Genomic DNA, 17376 nt, shown 5'->3' with positions numbered 1-17376 from the left:
TCTGTCATACTGACTTTCTTGCTCTTCTTCAATATACCATTACTTCCTCAAGGCCTTTGCATTTTCTAGGATCTTGACAATCAGTAAAGATAAGTGAGGCAACCTTGCACACAGGTATAGTAGACTATTCATCTTTGTTTTTCCAACATCTAAGTTAGTGAGTGGCATATAGTAGAACTCAAAGATGTATTTGGATAAACAATAGCTCTCTTAAAAAAATTGGAGATTTTAGCTAACCATATTGTTAGAATATAAGTCTACATTGTGACGTAGTTGCCAAAAACATCTAACGTTACCCAAGGCTGCATTAACAGAAGAGTATTGTTTTGAGAAAGGCAGGTTCTAGTTCGTCTAGTCAGACCACTTCTGGAAGGTTGTATTTAGCTCCAGGTATCACATATTAAGAGGGATTCTGATCCACTGCTGTAAGAGGAAAAACAAAGTGGTAAAAGGACTGGACTATGTTCTGTGAGTAAACATCAAAGGAACTGAGAATCTTTACCTTGATGAATACTTACTTGATGATTGGGGAGGAGACATGAAAGCTCTCCCCAGATAGCAAAGAGTTGGCCACAGGAAAGAGAGAATTATGTTTATTCTTGTTAGCTATAAAGGAAAGAACCAATGGTAGGAGGTTTCAGAGAGGAAGCTTTCAGTTCAGCTTAAGAAAGAATTGCCTACCACAGTTTTCCAGTGCTCTGCATGTTAGGCTAGCAAAAGTGTCTTGTGTCTTTACTGCAGGATTTCTCAGAACCTTCAATATGCAAATGTTAAGAAGAAGATATAATACCCTCATTTCCAAAATTTATTTGTCCATAGAAACTTTTATTCAAAGAGCACTGTTAACATCTCTTGAAACAATATTTCATAGAACAGATTGAGTTAAAGCTGCTCAAAAATGAACAGAATATCTTCTGAAGGAGTAGGGTCAGGTTCACATCAAGATATCTGAGGAAACTGGGTGGTACTGCTGTCACTTCAGTACTTCTGAAACTTTGGTCACTAAAATATATAATGCTTGGGAAACTGGAGCAACTTCTCTTACTTGTTACGTTTACAATGTGAGACTCAACACAGTTCTAGATGAGAATAATGGAGCAAAACTGATGGAAATGAGGCTCTCTAGTATGGTGGTTCTGAACTTTTTTCCCTAGCAATAAACCATAATGACATTCCCATGTCTGTCCACTGCTTCATTCATTGTGTGCAAGGGAATGTTTCTCACCTTTTCATTAACACAGAAACAAACAAAAAGCCCTTATGTTCTACCACTCTTCCCTCCCCCACAGATTTTGATAGGATCCTCATATGGGTCCATGCCCCTCAACTGAGCATTGCTATTGTAGAAGCTCAAATTTAGAGTATTAATATAACTTTTTTTGAATAAACAGGAAATTCCCAGACCTAAATGAAGAAATGGCATTTAAAGATTATGGAAAAAGTAAAACAAGAAAAATTATCAAAACGAGCAACTACTTTGAGGCTGAAGGGAGTAGTAATAAAAAAAGAAAACTGGATTCATAAAAATATTGTTATTAAAAATTTGCAGCAATAAGCAAGACATGACATAACAATAAGAAAACGGTGGCCCAACACTATTGAAAAGGCAGGGCCAGAAAATTATAATTAGTCCCTATACAACTGTCCACAGGAAGGCATAATCCAAAGCTGAAACATTGTTTCCTAAGAAGAACATGCATTGCTGAGGAAAGGTTCATCAAGATTTCTACAATTTCTACCTGTTCCTGTTTTCCAGAACCATGTTTACCAATGTTTATTATCTTTAATTTGATTTCCAAAGAGCTATCAGTACCGAGAAAGGGGTGTTTGGGTTAGTAGATAAAATATTGTAATTATCAGAAAGATATATCTTCTCCTGTGTGTTAATAAAATGTCATTTTGTCTCCTACCATCTGTACCGAAAAACTTACTCAGGTCTTATCAAACCTGGATATCTTAAAGCCAGCCCCTAGACCAGATCACGCCAGATGTACCAATTCTTGAGGTCCCTGTGACTAGTACAATTACATTGCTTATGAAGAAACTTGAAATACTACTTCTCTGTCATTCTGCAATTTTGCCCCTAAATCAGCACCTCAAAAAGTGGGGTCATCAGTTCTAAACAGCAGGTAAAAGAATTCCCACATAACTTTGCATACCCACAGAGACCAATCTCAACTATACATTTGTGTTTTTCATGGCCATTTGCAGACACTAGGCTAGCTTCTGCAACGCTACACGAGGTTTACTGAGTTCATTGATAGATGGGAAGACATACAGTCTTAGGGGTCTTGCTCTTTAACGTATTGGAAAACCTTGTCCTAGAACTGCCTCTAGCATGGGAGAAAAGTGGAGGAGATCAGCTCAAGATATGATGCTACCTCTCTCTCCTAACCAAATAGGAGAAAAAAATGCTTGAAGATGGGTGATGGCCGAGATCAGAGCCAGGAATTAGAGTCTGGGAAGAGTCCAGGGAGCCATTAGAACCTTGTCTTCTTGGTCTCCAGGTTGATCATGTTCCCTTGGATACGGGGAATCTGCTTATCTGCTGGCTCCTGAATATCCTCTGGCTTTAGAGGAACATAGTAGTAGCCCATGATGGAGAAGATCAGGCAGACCACCAGCAGGAGGCAGGAAAACAAAATGAATTCGGCCCACTGCAGGAAGAAATAAACAGAAGAATATGGAGAAACCTGAAACTAAAGGGATCTTCATATGATGAGGACTGGGGAGCAGATTGATCCAGGGTCACCAGTTTAGGAAGAGGTTTGCTAGAAGAAGACTGGGTTCACTGGCCTCTCCTCACATGGGCCTATGGTGGCCATTATTGCCACTTTGTATGTCTATTTTCCTGGCAAAGTCTATATGTATCTAACTCATCTCATGTGACACATTCAGTGGGGAATGTGGGAGGCAGAGAGATGGGGGAAGAGGGAGAAGAGGAAGTTGGAGGGGAAAGCTTGGATAGACACAAGCTGCTGCTTCCCTCAGATCCATACCTGCACCAGGCCACTGAACTGCGCCACGATAAGCACGATGATATTCCCAAATGCAACTGTCAACAACCAGGCTGCCTGGAGTACAGATTTCATGCTAGAAGGAGCCTAGAGAGGACACAAATTTGTGAGTAGACAAACTCCCTACACCCTCATGCCCCATGCATCTATCCAGAAAACTTATCCCACAAAAGCTTCCAAATTCAAACTTCCCCGACTAAGTTCAGCTACCATGCTGATTCAGGGGGTGGTAATAATGTTAACAGTAATAATAAGATGGAGCTCTTAACTGAATGTTTTAATTCTTATATCATATAATCTTTATTACAACCCTAAGAGATAAGTTCTAATAGTATTCTTATTTTATACATAAAGAAAAATAGCATTAGAGAGATGATAATGCACTTGCTCAAGGTTACAAGTTGTGCAGCCAAAATTTGAACATGGGCAGTTTGACTCCATAGCCCTTACTCTTAATCTGTAAGTATAATTTCCTAGATCCCAAACAGCAGTGTAGGCTACTATGCTGCACTGCCATGATCCTGGGAGTCAAGATGACTCTCTGTTCAGGGTTATATATAAGAAATCTAAGGCCAAAAAATATGGAGGTCTTGGTCAGGGTTAATTTAAGGCAGTGCCAGGATTAAAACTCACCATCCTCTAAGCAATATCTCCACCTTCACTTTCCATTTGCAAAAACCTACCTGAGAATAAGAAAACTCAAGTCCTGTGACAGAGAACATGACTTCTGCAGCTGTAACCAGGGCATATTGTGGTAGCTGCCATGCAATGGACATTTTGTTGGCTGGAATGTCTTCCATCTTCCAGGCCTGAAGACCCTGATTGGTGCGCTTAGTGAGAGAAAGAAGAAAAGGGCTCGTTAGCAGTCTCAAGTATTTCCGACCTATAGCATTTTATGATCTTATATTCATCTGCTCTTTGTATTTTCATTCTTTTTACCTTTAAGAGATTGAGCAATGTCTACACAATTTCAATTTTTTAAATTCCTTTTGGTAACACTTGCTCTCATTTGCCTGGATTCAGCCAATCAGATACCATTACTGACAGAGTCCTTGAAGGGCAGAATATTTTGATAATTAGTTTGGATTCCCATCATTTTGACCTATTGGGTATTTTGACCCTGGCCAACATTTTAAATATGAAATCACATCTGAATTATACAAACACAATGTATTTTCAGAAAGCATGTTCTTGAGAAAAGTTTAACTCCCAGTCCAATTTTCTATGTAAGTGTAATTAAACTGTTTTTAATATTTTCCATTTAAATTTTTATTTTACTAAAATTACTTTTATCAGAAGGAATTATTTTCTTGGTAACTCTTACATTGAAGATTTTGTTGATCAATTTGTTAAAATCCATATCAAATACCCCCTGCTACTTTGAATTCTTTTTACTGGCCATTATTTTTGAACTCAAATCTTACACATTCAAATTTTGTCAAAAATTTGAAATTTTTCTGTAAAATTTTTGTCAAAAAGAATTTTTCCAGAGTCAACTTTTTGTTATTAATGTTACCAAATATACGTGATTCTACAATCTTTTTTTTTTTTTTGTCTAAAATTACTTTTACTGTATGCAGGTTTTTAACTATGGTTGGTTTTATACAGTTTATGTCTACTAATATTCGTTATCATAAATGGAATGAAACTTTTTAAATTGTATATATTTATTATAGTAAAACGATTATTAGTAGGGGTAATATCTGGATATACAGTGAGGTAAAAATGGCAGAGTTAAAACATCAAGGTCGAAAGTCCTTGAAATCAAAAGTCTTTGATGTCTCAATGTTCTTGATTCTCTGAGTCAAAGAACCAGTAGGTTCAAAATAGTAAAGTAAATTTTGCTTTAGTTGATATTGTCAATAATATCTGGGCGTATGTCTGGGTTTTCTCAGCCTAAGAGTAGACCAAGACCTGAGCTGCTAAATCAAGGTCACATACTTAAATATCCACAGGCAGGTAATTAAGTAAACAAAGCAGGCTGAATGGGAATGATGAGGACTGCAGTGAACTGGACAGCACAGGCCACATCTAAAGGGTATAGCCACTATAGCACCAGCCAACTGACATGGTAATACCTGTTACAAAATCTTCCGCTTTTGTTTTAAGACATGCTAGGAATGCAGCTTCTTATATGAAATCTCTTGAATTTTAAATATTGTTAATTAATAATAATAATTACTGTTTTTGTCAACACTGTGCAGGCCAAACAAAACAGGGCTATGGAAGGAACTGGGCCTCCAGGCTTCCAATTTATGATCTTTAATCTAGGTGCTTATTAGATCCTGGCATTCAGAAACAATATGTGTGGCATCTATCTTGAGCAGCATATGAGAGACAGAACAAACAAATAACACCAGGAATACAAGTGTTATAGGTTGAATTGCGTCCCCTACAACTCATATGTTGAAGTCCAAGCCCTCAGTATCTGAGAATGTGATCTTATTTGGAAATAAGGTTGTTCCAGAGATAATTAGTCAAGTTAAATGAGGTCATTCGGGTGGGCCCTAATCCAATATGACTGGTATCCTCATAAAATAGGAGAAATGTGGACATAGACAAGCATACAGGGAGGACTCCATGTGAAGATGAAGGCAGAGATTGGGGTAATTCTTCGACACACCAAGGAACACAAAATATTGCCAGAAACCACTAGAAGCTAGAAGAAAGGCATGGAACAGATTCTTCCTCACAGCCCTCAGAAGGAACCAGCTCCACCAACACCTTGATCTTGGATCTAGTCTTCATGACTGTAAGACAATAAATTTCTGTTGTTTAAGCTACTCAGCTTGTGGTACTTTGTTACAACAGCCCTAGAAATGAATATAGCTGGGTTGGTTTAATATCTGAAAATCAATTTATACCATATCAATAGAATAAAGGACAAGAAGCACATAATTATCTCAATAGGCACAGAAAAATCATTTGACAAAATACAATCCCCCTTCATGGTAAAAAACAAAACAAAACAAACTCAACAAACTAGGAATAAAAGGGAACTTAACCTGATAAATGATATCTATGAATCCTAAAAGAATGCTCTCACCACTTCTATTCAACATTAAATGGGAGGTTCAAGCCACGCAATCAGTCAAGAAAAAGAAATGAAAGGTATCCATATTGAAAAGGAAGAAGTAAAGCTATCTCTATGTAGATGACATGATCTTGTATGTAGAAAGTCCTAAGGGATCGACTTAAAAACTATTAGAACTAATAAATGAGTTCAGTAAGGTTGCAGGATACAAGATCAATATACAAAATCAATTGTCTTTCTGCACACTTGCAATGACCAATCTGAAAATGAAAGTAGAAAAATGATTTCATTAACAATAGCATCATAAAGAATAAAATACTTAGGAATAAATTTAACAAAATACAGGTAAAACCTATACTCTAAAAACCACAAAACATTGTTGAAAAAAATTTAGATCTTAAACAAGACCTGAATAAATGGAAAGACATCTCATTTTGACTGATCAAAAGACTTAATATTGTTAAGATAGCAATACTCCTCAAAATCACCTGCAGATTCAATGCAAGCCCTATCAAAATTCCAGTTGGCTTCTGAGCCTGAGCAGATATGAAAATTCATGGGACCCAGAACAGCCAAACCAATTTTGAAAAGGAATAACAAAGTTGAACGACTCATACTTCCTGATTTTGAAATTTACTACAAACTAACAGTAATCAAGACAGTGTGGTACTGGCACAAGGACAGTCATATGGATCAATGGACTAGAATTGAGAATCCAGAAATAAGCCCTCACATGTATGGTCAATTGATTTTTGATAAGAGTGTCAACACTGTTTAATGGGGAAAGAACAGTCTTTTCTACAAATCGTGCTGGGAAGACTGGATATTCACATACAAAAGAATGAAGTTAATCGCCTATCTCAAACCATATACAAAAATCAATTCAAAATGGATCAAAGACCTAAATATTAGGGCTAAAACTATAAAACTCTTAGAAGAAAACATAGCCAAAAATCCTCATGACCTTATATTAGACAATGGTTTCTTAGATATGACACCAGAAGAATAAGTAACCAAAGAAAAAATAGATAAATTGAACATCATAAAAATTAAAACTTCTGTGCTTCAGTGGACACAATCAAGGAAGTTAAAAAGAAAACCTATTGAATGGGACAAAATATTTGCAAATCACATATTTGATAATGGACTTATATCCAAAATATAGAAAGAATGCTTACAACTCAAAAATAAAACAATAACCCAATTAGAAATTGGGCAAAGGATCTGAATAGACATTTCTCCAAAGAAGATATATAAATAGCCAGTAAGTACATGAAAAGATGCTTAATATCATTAGCCATCAGGAAAATACAAATCAAAAGCACAATAAGATACTATTTAACACCTACTAGGATGACTATAATTAAAAAGACAGAAAAACAAGTGTGCGCGAGGATGTGGAGAAATTGCAACCATTACACACTATTGGTGAGAAGGTAAAATGGTGCATTCATTTTGGAAAAGTCTAGCAGTTCCTCAAATGGTTAAACACAGAGTTACCATGTGACCCAACAATTCTACTCCTAGGTATATACCCAAGAGAAGTGAAAACATATGTCGACACAAAAACTTGTACATAAATGTTCAGAACATTATTTATAATAGTCAAAAGGTGAAAACAACCCAAATGTCCATCAATTGAAGAACAGACAAATAAAATGTGTTATATCCATACAATAGAATATTATTTGGCAATAAAAAGAAATGAAGTACTGATACATGCTACAACATGAATGAATCTTGAAAAATATGCTAAATGAAACAATCCAGACACAAAAGGCCACATATTGTATCATTCCATTTATATGAAATGTCCAGAATAGGCAAATTTATAAAGACAGGAAGTAGACAAGTAGTTGCCTAGGGCTAGAGGGTTTGGAAGCAAATGGGGAGTAATGGCTAAAGGGTATGGAGCTTCTTTTTGGAATGATGAAAATGTTCTAAAATTGCACAACTCTGTGAATATATTAAAAACCATTGAATATATATTATTGAAAATATATTCTATATATAGTGAATATATATCAATATATCTTCAATGTTAATATATTTAAAACAATTACACACTTTAAATGGGTGAATTATTTGGTATAAGGATTGTATCTCAATTAAGCTGTAATAAAAAATGGTGTACCAAAGATATCAGGTTATTAAATTAATTAATTAAAATAAGTGAAACTTTACAGATTATTCTCATCATACCTCTAGAAATGTTCCATCTTTTTCTTATTCACTAGTTTTTATATTTAATACAATGTCAAAAGTAATGAAATAAAATTAGAATCAAGATTGACATCAAAATTAAAATTCAGAGTTACCCTGCCCTAATTGCTGCGACAATTGTTTTTTTTTTTTTTTCCCGAGGAAGATTCACCCTGAGCTTACACCTGTGCCAATCTTCCTCTATTTTGTACGTGGGTCGCTGCCACAGCATGGCCGCCAACATGTGGTGTAGGTCTGCCCCCAGGAACTGAACCTGGAGCTCGCCGAACTTAACCACTAGACCACGAGGCTGGCCCCTGAGACAATTGCTTTTAACGGACCACAGTTAACTGATTCCACAAACTTTACATAGAGATTGACATTTGCTACCAGTCTTGGTATTTCAGACTGTGATATGCTAGAAGACCAATTTCCAGGGAGCTAGGAGACTCGCATGTGGAGTCAATCAAGAAGATATCAATAATCTTTGTTTTCTTGGGGCCATAATGAGACTAGAGCAGACCATGTCACCTCATAGCAATGGCTTAAGATAAATTATGTCTCCCATTCCCCAAGATCCTGTGCCTGCTGCCAATGTTATCTCTTTTAATGTCCCCTATGGAGACCTTAGCAGGCTTTCTAAAGTCACTACAGAATCTATTACCTTACACTAGAAATAAGTATGTGATCCAGTCTTGCCACAGTCTTCTTTGGATCCCAGGATAGGTACAAATACAGATACAGACACTGATATAGATACAGATAGAGACATATGGAAGGAGAGAGTAGGGGTGCCATGAGCTACTTACGTTAGTAATAACAAACAAATAAGCTGCACCAAAGTCTAGTAGACCCAAATTCAATGAAAAGTCCTTATCTTCTGTTCTACAATGCACCACAGAGTATCTGGAATAGGAGGAGTTTAGGTTAGAATAAACATCACAGCTTAGAAAAGCACTCCCATCTCCAGGGGAAAGAGTGATCTCATCTCTCTACTGATGGTAGAGAGAAACAATCCAGACACAAAAAGTCACGTATTGTATCATTCCATTTATATAAAATGTCCAGAATAGGCAAAGCCACCATTTCTCTTTGAAATGTCGAGCAGCAAAGCCACCATTTCTCTTTGAAGAGAGGAGTCTCTAGGAGTGAATTATTTTCATGCCAATTTTTTCTGCCCCTGGTCTGAGCTCTTCATTGCCTGTTGGGTATTTTTTTTAACCTTAAATCTGAATAAAGAAGGCACACATCACCTTCTTTTGTGGACTTCAAGCCTAAGTCTTCTCATCTTAATCTTATGAATTAATGGAAGAGCATAAAACAGTAACCTGAAAGGATAAGCTCAAAGTAATGAGGTGCCAATAGGAGGTACCAAAGGGTAGGAGTGGAAGCCAATAATAGACTTTGCAAACCTCCCAGAGATGGGCCTTGTTAGCTACACAGTATGCCTTCACAGCAATCATGATCTCAATATATCTGTGTGGAAAAAGGTGAGACTGAGGGAAGGAGGCAAGGGTTAAAAACCGCAGGAGTCTATGCACACTCAAAATTAGCTGAGATATACCTAATCCCCCGATCTCTATGCAAAAAAAGGCATTTAAAAAATGATTGTTGAGAAAAGTAAAATGTTCACAAGGGCGATGCTCTTACTCTCCTCTTTGCACAGTTCTGTAAGCAGACACACCATAGTCTTCACCAACATCGAGGGAGATATCTGCACCCAGGGAGATGTTGACCTTTTTATGCAAAGTGTTAACAAACCTAAGGGTAGAGACAGTGTTACAGATCAGATAAACTCTCCCAAACAGGGACATCTGATAAAACAGTAGAGGCCTCTTCTGTTTTGTTCCACTATATCCCCAGTGCCTAGAACAGTGGCTGGCTCATAAAAGGTACGTGATGTACATTGTTGACTGGATGAATGAATGAACTCACATGTAAGACGTAATCAGTAGTCTTAACTGTTCCTAACTTTCTCCTTCCTGAAGTATTAGCTTTCTATCTGCCATACCCTCACCTGATCTCTAGCTGAAATGGACACTATCACGATCACTCATGGCAGTCTGAGTTTCCTCACTAACTCAGCTTAGATGCACCCAATTTCTTTCCCTCTTATAATTGTAAGATTCAGCAACTGAGACTCCATTGAGACAAATGATTATGTATATATAAATATATACCAGTATTTACACAAAACTGACACTTGATCCTCCTATAAATGAAATCTGATTTGACTTATGCAAAACCCAGACTCCTAGCCCACAGTAGGTTGAGTTATCATTGTTTTGGAGTCTGCAGACAATCCTGGACCCTTCCAGAACAATCTTTCTAGTCTTCTGAAACTGGTCCCCTAAATTGTCCCCTCACTATGGGTTTTTGGTACATTTCTATTTGGATAGCTTTTGCCTTGGTCTCTGGCTCATGGGATAAGAAGGGCAGTTCCCTCTAGAATCTTTAATGTTGATTCCTGGACTTTAGATAATCCTGTACAGATTTAGAAATTTCTCCTTTCACCCCTTCTGGAGGTTTCTATGGTTTTCTCTGACCCAAGGAAATCCTATTTCTCACTGTTGTCTTACTTATTTTGAGCTGTTTACTTCTTCCGAAGCATATTCAAAAGGAAATTATTATGACTGTTCCACCCTTCAGCAAAATTCAGACTTTTCATTAAAAATTCTTCTCTAAAGTACAATTCTCAACAGCAACCACCTAATCCTGTTGGTCACAGGCACATGCATCTGTCTATTTTCATGTTAGATTCCTGACACAGAGAGCAGGTGACCTCTTCAATGCTCCACCTCTGTAACTGTCCCAGGCTGTCTGACAAGACCTTCAGCCCATCTGGATTCAAAACCAAGTCTTTTGACTCCAAATGTGTTACCTTTACTATACCATGATGCCTCTATAGATTTAAAATAAAAAGTATACTTTAAAAACACAGTTACAGTAAGAGACATTCAACTAGCAACAATGAAGGGAAGATTATTTGCTCACTTCTAAATTTCTCTCCGGTGATCACAGAGAGGAATGTACTCAGTTACTTTCCTGAGAGCAAGATAAGTGGATAAAATTCAGCAGAAGGGATGTATGCATCAGAGCATAAGGGAGCATACACAGAGACAGGGTCATCTTTGAATACCACATGGGAAAGCAAGCCTATCGGCTTCTCACTGTCCTGGAAAATGCCTTCTGACACCCATGCCCCTGATATTCTAGGAGAGAGAATCTTTGTACAAGATAAGCAGAATGTGAGGCCTCTTCATCTGAAGCCCCACAGACCAGAAGAGACCCAAAATTCAACACAACAGAGTGGCCTGAGGTCTCCTTGACATCCAGACCTCACAGCTGTCATCCCATTGGTTGTTTTGTTGTTTGCATCCTTCACCTACAGTAGAGAAAAGTAAAAATCAGTTACAGCTGACAACAGGGAACTAATAATTAGAAAATTTGATAAGGCATATCCTTGGTAAAATATTGTTATAAGCCAGTCATCATATTCTAAGAAAACAACTTGGAACCTACGCCATTCCTCAACTTACCATCATGCTGGAAACACTTTTCCCATCTTCTCGAATGATCAGACTGTACCAGTTTCTCTCCTCCATAGAATGCTTAGTGTAGACAGAGAAATTGCGAAACTCGAGGTTGAAGCGGAAATCCTGGCTTTTTGTCTTCAGGTGGAGTTTAGAATAGTCAGGCGTTTTCTGTAGAATGAAAAACCTATCACACACCTTCTACCCCATCTTGGACATCATAATCTCACAGCATCCTAGGGCAAACAACCTCATCAGATACTTTCAGCATTATCCTTTAACCTAGTAATTCCATTTCTAGGAATATACTAGGAGTAATCAGAGGCATGCATAAAGATTATGAATAAGGATGTTCATTATAGGATTATATACAATAACAAAAAACCTTAAAAACCTATAATGAAATATTTAAATAAACTATGATATATCCATAGAATGGAATATTATATGTCCATTAAAATCATGTTCTCAAACATTATCTCAAAGCTTAAGGACATGGGAAAATGCTTACAATGCAATAAATGCTAAGAAAAAAGCAAGGTCAATAGAGCATATAGAGTTTGAGCTCTTTCAAAAAAATTAGGTTGTTTATTCATTTATACAAAAATGCTCACTGTGATTATCTCTAGGCGATGGAATTATAGGTGGTTTTTATGTCTTTCTACATACTCTCCAATTTTCAACAATAACTGTATATTACTTTTATTATTAAAAATAATATTTTAAAATATTATTTCAGAATATGTGCAGTAATAGCAGTGAAAATACACAAGACAACCTCTTTCAGAGAATGTGTGATTTGGAGGTAGTTTGAAATAATAATACAAATTATAATCTATTGAGAGCTTACAATGTCCCAGACACTATGGTAAGCATTTTACGTATAACACTTATCCTTACAACAGCTTATGACGTAAAAATTATTACCATTTTACAGATGCTGAAACTGAGGTTTAGAGACAAAACAACTTGTTCAGGGTCTTATAGCAAGGGAGTGGCAGAAGCAGGAATTGGATTGGGGCGGTTTGACTCCACGAATGCATGTTCTTAACCACTACGTTATGCTGCTGCCTTGGTGCATAATCTGAATGTGTTTCTAATTCATTCCAGTCCATACCTCACCTGAAAGGATTTGATGGACTCTGCCAACAGAGAATTGTTTTCATCTCCCAGCACTGTCACCTTCACCTCATCATCTGCCAGATTCAAGACTTGTAGGAAAATCTCTTGGGGACCTGGCTGGGGTGGGGCCATTTCCTTAGGACAGAGAACACATGTGATAATGACCAAAAAATAACCCTTTGGAGACAATGAGAACGCATCTCAGTCCTATGTCTGACAGCCCAGCCCAACTAGTTAGGAGGACACAGTTTGCCCCCTCTGAAGAGCAGTTGGCTTAGAAAATGCGAAAGGAAGGTTGGAGGGGGAAACACTAACTCCGCATAGCAAGCACTGATGCCAAGGAACAAACTCCATGCTTTTTGACTCGGCTGTGGCCTCATACTACATTCCCCAAGAGAAGCTATTCAATCTGCCGAAAAGTATTTATCTTGTATCTGGTAATGTATCGTATAAGCCTGTGTTCCCAAAGAGATGGCTAGACACCTTGGTTATTAGTGTTTGGGAATGCCTTGACAATATACTCTGAATCACTCAGGTAGGAGGTAGGCCTCATTTTACATTGCCACTCTACCCCTGTATCTACTCATTTACCACAAATACTAATTATGCACTTTCTTTAAAAAAGGTACTGTGCTAGGTCCCAGGGAATCAAGATTGAACAAGTCAGAAGAGTGAACAATAGATACAATCCTGCCCTGATGGAACTTAAGATTTATTGAACTCACATTAATTTTTATTTCTACAGCTGCTGCAACTGCAAATGCCAGGCACGCTAGGATCATACCAACAGCCATTTTCCTAAGCGATCTGCAGAGGAAAGGGAGACAATTATATCTAAACTTCAGACTTTAAAGGATAAAAGCTAACCCCCCTAGGTGAAGGCTCTTGCAGGAATTGCAAAGTAATTTTGACTCCTTTTAAGGTGATGACAACTTATTAAGTAAAAACTTGATAAGCCCTCCCCCCGCAAAAAAAAACCTAACCCCCCAAACCTACTATTAAAGACCTTTCCTGATTTGGTCCCAATTACTTTTCAAAGTGTTTCCCAGAACTCCCCTTCACATATCCTTTCTCCCTTTACTTGAGTCATTGAACTGTTCTCTGTAATGCACCACATTTTCCAACCTCTACTTTTGTTTATGATAGTTTTTCTATCCATTATCATAATAACAAAAGAAATTGTAATACAGCCAGATTTATTGAACATTTACCATATGCCAGGCACTATATATTATGACTTCATTTTCCACTTCAGAAGTCTTTCTTGACTCTGGTGGCAGGAAGGACTCACTTCCTTCTTTACAACTCCCTGGCACTTTGCTTCCCTTCTTAGAGCACTTAACATATTTCATCTTGTGTGTGTTCTAGCTCCCTTACTAAACAGTAAACTCCTTGAGGGCAGGATCTGTGCTGTTACATTTGCATGGTACTTGGTGTTAAGCTCAATAATATCTGCTCAATGAATGAGTAAATGACAAAAGGCAATTTGAATATGATAAAGTGTTCATCAAAAGGAAATTGCTAATAAAGCAGGAATTAGAGGAGGCTTGAAACTCTTCTCTGTCAAACTTTACAAAGAATAACACTTCTATTTAGAATGGGGGAAAAGCAGTAATTAGGGACAATTCTATCCCCAGTCTTACCAGGTCCCCCATTTGTTTCATATGAACAATCAGAGATTTAAAGGGATTAGTTGTCATCAAAGGCTTTAGACTTCTTCAAAGAGGCAACATTCAAGAAGAATGCAACAAGTTGATTTAGGAGCCTATTCTCACATACTTTTGACTTTCCATGAAGCTTACACCTACCCTTTCAATATCACACAGTTAAGTCTGCAGGAATGGTTTGGACTCTCTGCAATAAGAATTAATTGGATCTAATTCCCAACCTCCAGTATCAAGAAGTATTTAGTCTAACACAGATAAACAGTAGCAGAAAAATGATAAATCAAAACAAATCATCACTAAGTAGAAAAGTGCTGACACGGAATCTTTACCAAACTGGGCAAAGATGGAGCCAGTTTGGAGCAACACACGCATAGTAAGCACTTACGAGAAGTTAATTCCACACTTGGAGACCAGACGATAAATGACAAGGTCAAACAATGGGATGAAGATAAGAACCAGAAAGGGATTTAGTACCTGAAACACCATGGTAAAAAGGATTAGTTACAAGAGTTCTTCTATCATGAGTGTGAGCATGCGCTCTCATTTGCTTGTGTGCACTCACTCTCACATCGAAACACTTCCATCATAATAAGTACAGAATGATTCCACGCCTCTCGGTCCCTTTACACCCAAGACTCTATTTCCCTTGCATAGCACCTTAGCTTCCAAATATCCCAAGGAACCAGTGTTACTTGAAACCTGTTTTTCTGTCACTCTGAACCTGTTTTTCTGTCAATCAGTTGGGAGCTCTTCCCTCCCATTTTCACTTATCTTCTCCAGTTCCACAGCCCAAGGAAAAATGTCATGGCCAGGAGAAAGAAAGGAGAGAAGGAAGAATTGGGGATTGTTGAACAAGGGGTTAAAAAAACTGGGAGTCACCAATAAACAGAGATTCTGACTTCGCTGTTCACACAACAAAGCCTTACACTTTCTTTGACAATATTTCCATGGTACTACCTTGACATGGAAAAAAATCCAGTGCTCATATTTTTCATGTGAGCTCAAAACTCATTCTCCCTGGAGATGGGCAAGAGCTATGTACTTAACATAGAATGTAAAAGAGAAGTGTGGGGCTTAAGGAGAATATTTTCATCCCTATCCTTTGCCCTCCTCAGCATACAAGGAAAAAAGCATCAAATTATGTTTGGTAACCCTAATACTATAGGTAGAGGTATAGACGAGGAAAGAAATAAATCCCCATGATTATAGAGGTCTCCTACCTGCATCTGGTCAGGCTGAAGCACAAAAAATCCCTGAAATATTATAACAAATTACATTTAGATGGTGGCTAAAGACAAGAAAAGCCTAGATCAACAATCTTGCTAATTAGCAGGTAAGAAGCATAAGATAAAATCCATCAGGTCTTTAGTTCAGGGTACCTATCGTGCATGTAAGGGTATGTGGTGGAACAGACTGGGAATGGCTTCAGGCTATGTTTGCTGAAGGCAAGTGAGCCTAAGGGAGAATATGCTTTTCTGTGTACTATGCTTTCCTTAACTTGAGAGAGAATGGAGTCAGTGTGTTTTTATTAATATCAGTAACTGTAGTCGTAGGTGGTAATAATGTGAAGGCCAAGACATCATGGTTGGGGTGAAGATTCCCACTGACACACAGTGTGTCCAAAGTTGTTCTCCAGGGAGTCAACAAGACTCAACTATGGTAAGTCTTGGACAATCAGAGGAAGGGAAAAGGTAAAATGATATTTGGCAGGCTCCAAACAGACTGGCTAACAAGACCTTGGCATCAATCTACCCTGCCCTCTTCACAACTGAGACAGTAGAAAAACAGTACAATAATCTAGGAAGTGGAACAACTGAGGGCAGAGGTGGAACTTTATTTGAGTTCGCCAAAGAATGGAGCTTGGAAAAAGAGAAAATAATATTTACAACTTTCTCATTTTTTCCATATCCATTTACAAAATATTGCACTTCCAGGTCCTCTGCTGTGATCCCTGCCTGAGAGATGGGGCCAATTGTGTAGCAGCACCAATCAAATCTGTCCTTGCTGTGCCCCAGGCAGGCTTAGATGGCAGAAAACAATCAATATCCTAGGTCTATATCACTTCCTTTGCCATCCTCTCAGTACTTCCTTGTATACATTTAAACCTTTCCCACCTTATGTTCTTAGGTTCTGTTTTTTATTTCTAGACCAGCTTTCTTTGCTTTGCCTACTCAGTACCTTCATGCTAAAGACACCTCTCATGATCTTAAGTCAGTTTTCAGGCAAAAATACAAAGAAATGAGTTTTTCTATGGATTATAAAGAAAATAATAGATTTCTCTGGAAAATCTCTTCTACTCACCAAATTCCCATTCATCCTGGTGGCTTGCAAGGTCCATCGTGAGCCCTAGGGCAGACAGATGCTATTATGATAAATCCGTTTCTGCGAGAGGGAAGGGGCTGGAAGAAGGGGTAGCTTTCAAAAGAACTATTCTTACCTGCTGATCCAAAAGAGCCCAGAACATGGGCAATGGGATATAAAGGAATAGCACTCTGGTTAGTGCCTTCACATCCATAATGAGCTGCTTCTGCAAGAAGGGGGAAGAAGGAATAGGCTGAATTGCTAGACATGGTTTCCTTGCTTAAAGTAGAAGTACCCCAGAACAGTAAGAGAAGAGGTCAAATGCAACAGGAGGGAATCAGTTTGCACATTAGGAAAGATGCCATGGAGGCATAAGATGTTTCCGCAGTTCCAACTTACTGGGTACTTCTCAGCTGCCCAGTCCAGCCAGTGCTGTCGCTTTGGAATGTCCCCAGAACGGTTCTTGAAACGGTTGGAAATAGCAAACTAGGGCAGAGCAT

General features: G+C 37.9%; 1 protein-coding gene across 1 annotated transcript in view; it reads right to left on the bottom strand.

Moving 5' to 3' along the window:
• Positions 1–817: 817 nt before the first annotated feature.
• The window catches only part of SLC15A2 (solute carrier family 15 member 2), a 34439-nt gene continuing 17880 nt past the window's right edge, over positions 818–17376 (bottom strand). Inside the window, exons 9-22 of the mRNA XM_058555883.1 lie at positions 17276–17362; positions 17013–17102; positions 16877–16921; positions 15796–15828; positions 14961–15049; positions 13634–13715; positions 12909–13043; positions 11793–11957; positions 11592–11638; positions 9904–10014; positions 9063–9159; positions 3701–3847; positions 3000–3104; positions 818–2657 (exon numbers count right to left, since the gene is read on the bottom strand). Of these exons, the coding sequence (XP_058411866.1) occupies positions 2481–2657; positions 3000–3104; positions 3701–3847; positions 9063–9159; positions 9904–10014; positions 11592–11638; positions 11793–11957; positions 12909–13043; positions 13634–13715; positions 14961–15049; positions 15796–15828; positions 16877–16921; positions 17013–17102; positions 17276–17362 (1410 nt within the window). The 3' untranslated portion in view covers positions 818–2480. The remainder of the gene's footprint in view (positions 2658–2999; positions 3105–3700; positions 3848–9062; positions 9160–9903; positions 10015–11591; positions 11639–11792; positions 11958–12908; positions 13044–13633; positions 13716–14960; positions 15050–15795; positions 15829–16876; positions 16922–17012; positions 17103–17275; positions 17363–17376) is intronic.

The sequence above is a fragment of the Diceros bicornis genome, chromosome 15 (assembly GCF_020826845.1).
Source record: "Diceros bicornis minor isolate mBicDic1 chromosome 15, mDicBic1.mat.cur, whole genome shotgun sequence".
Taxonomy (NCBI): Eukaryota; Metazoa; Chordata; class Mammalia; order Perissodactyla; family Rhinocerotidae; genus Diceros; species Diceros bicornis.
This window is presented reverse-complemented; position numbering and strand designations above follow the sequence as displayed.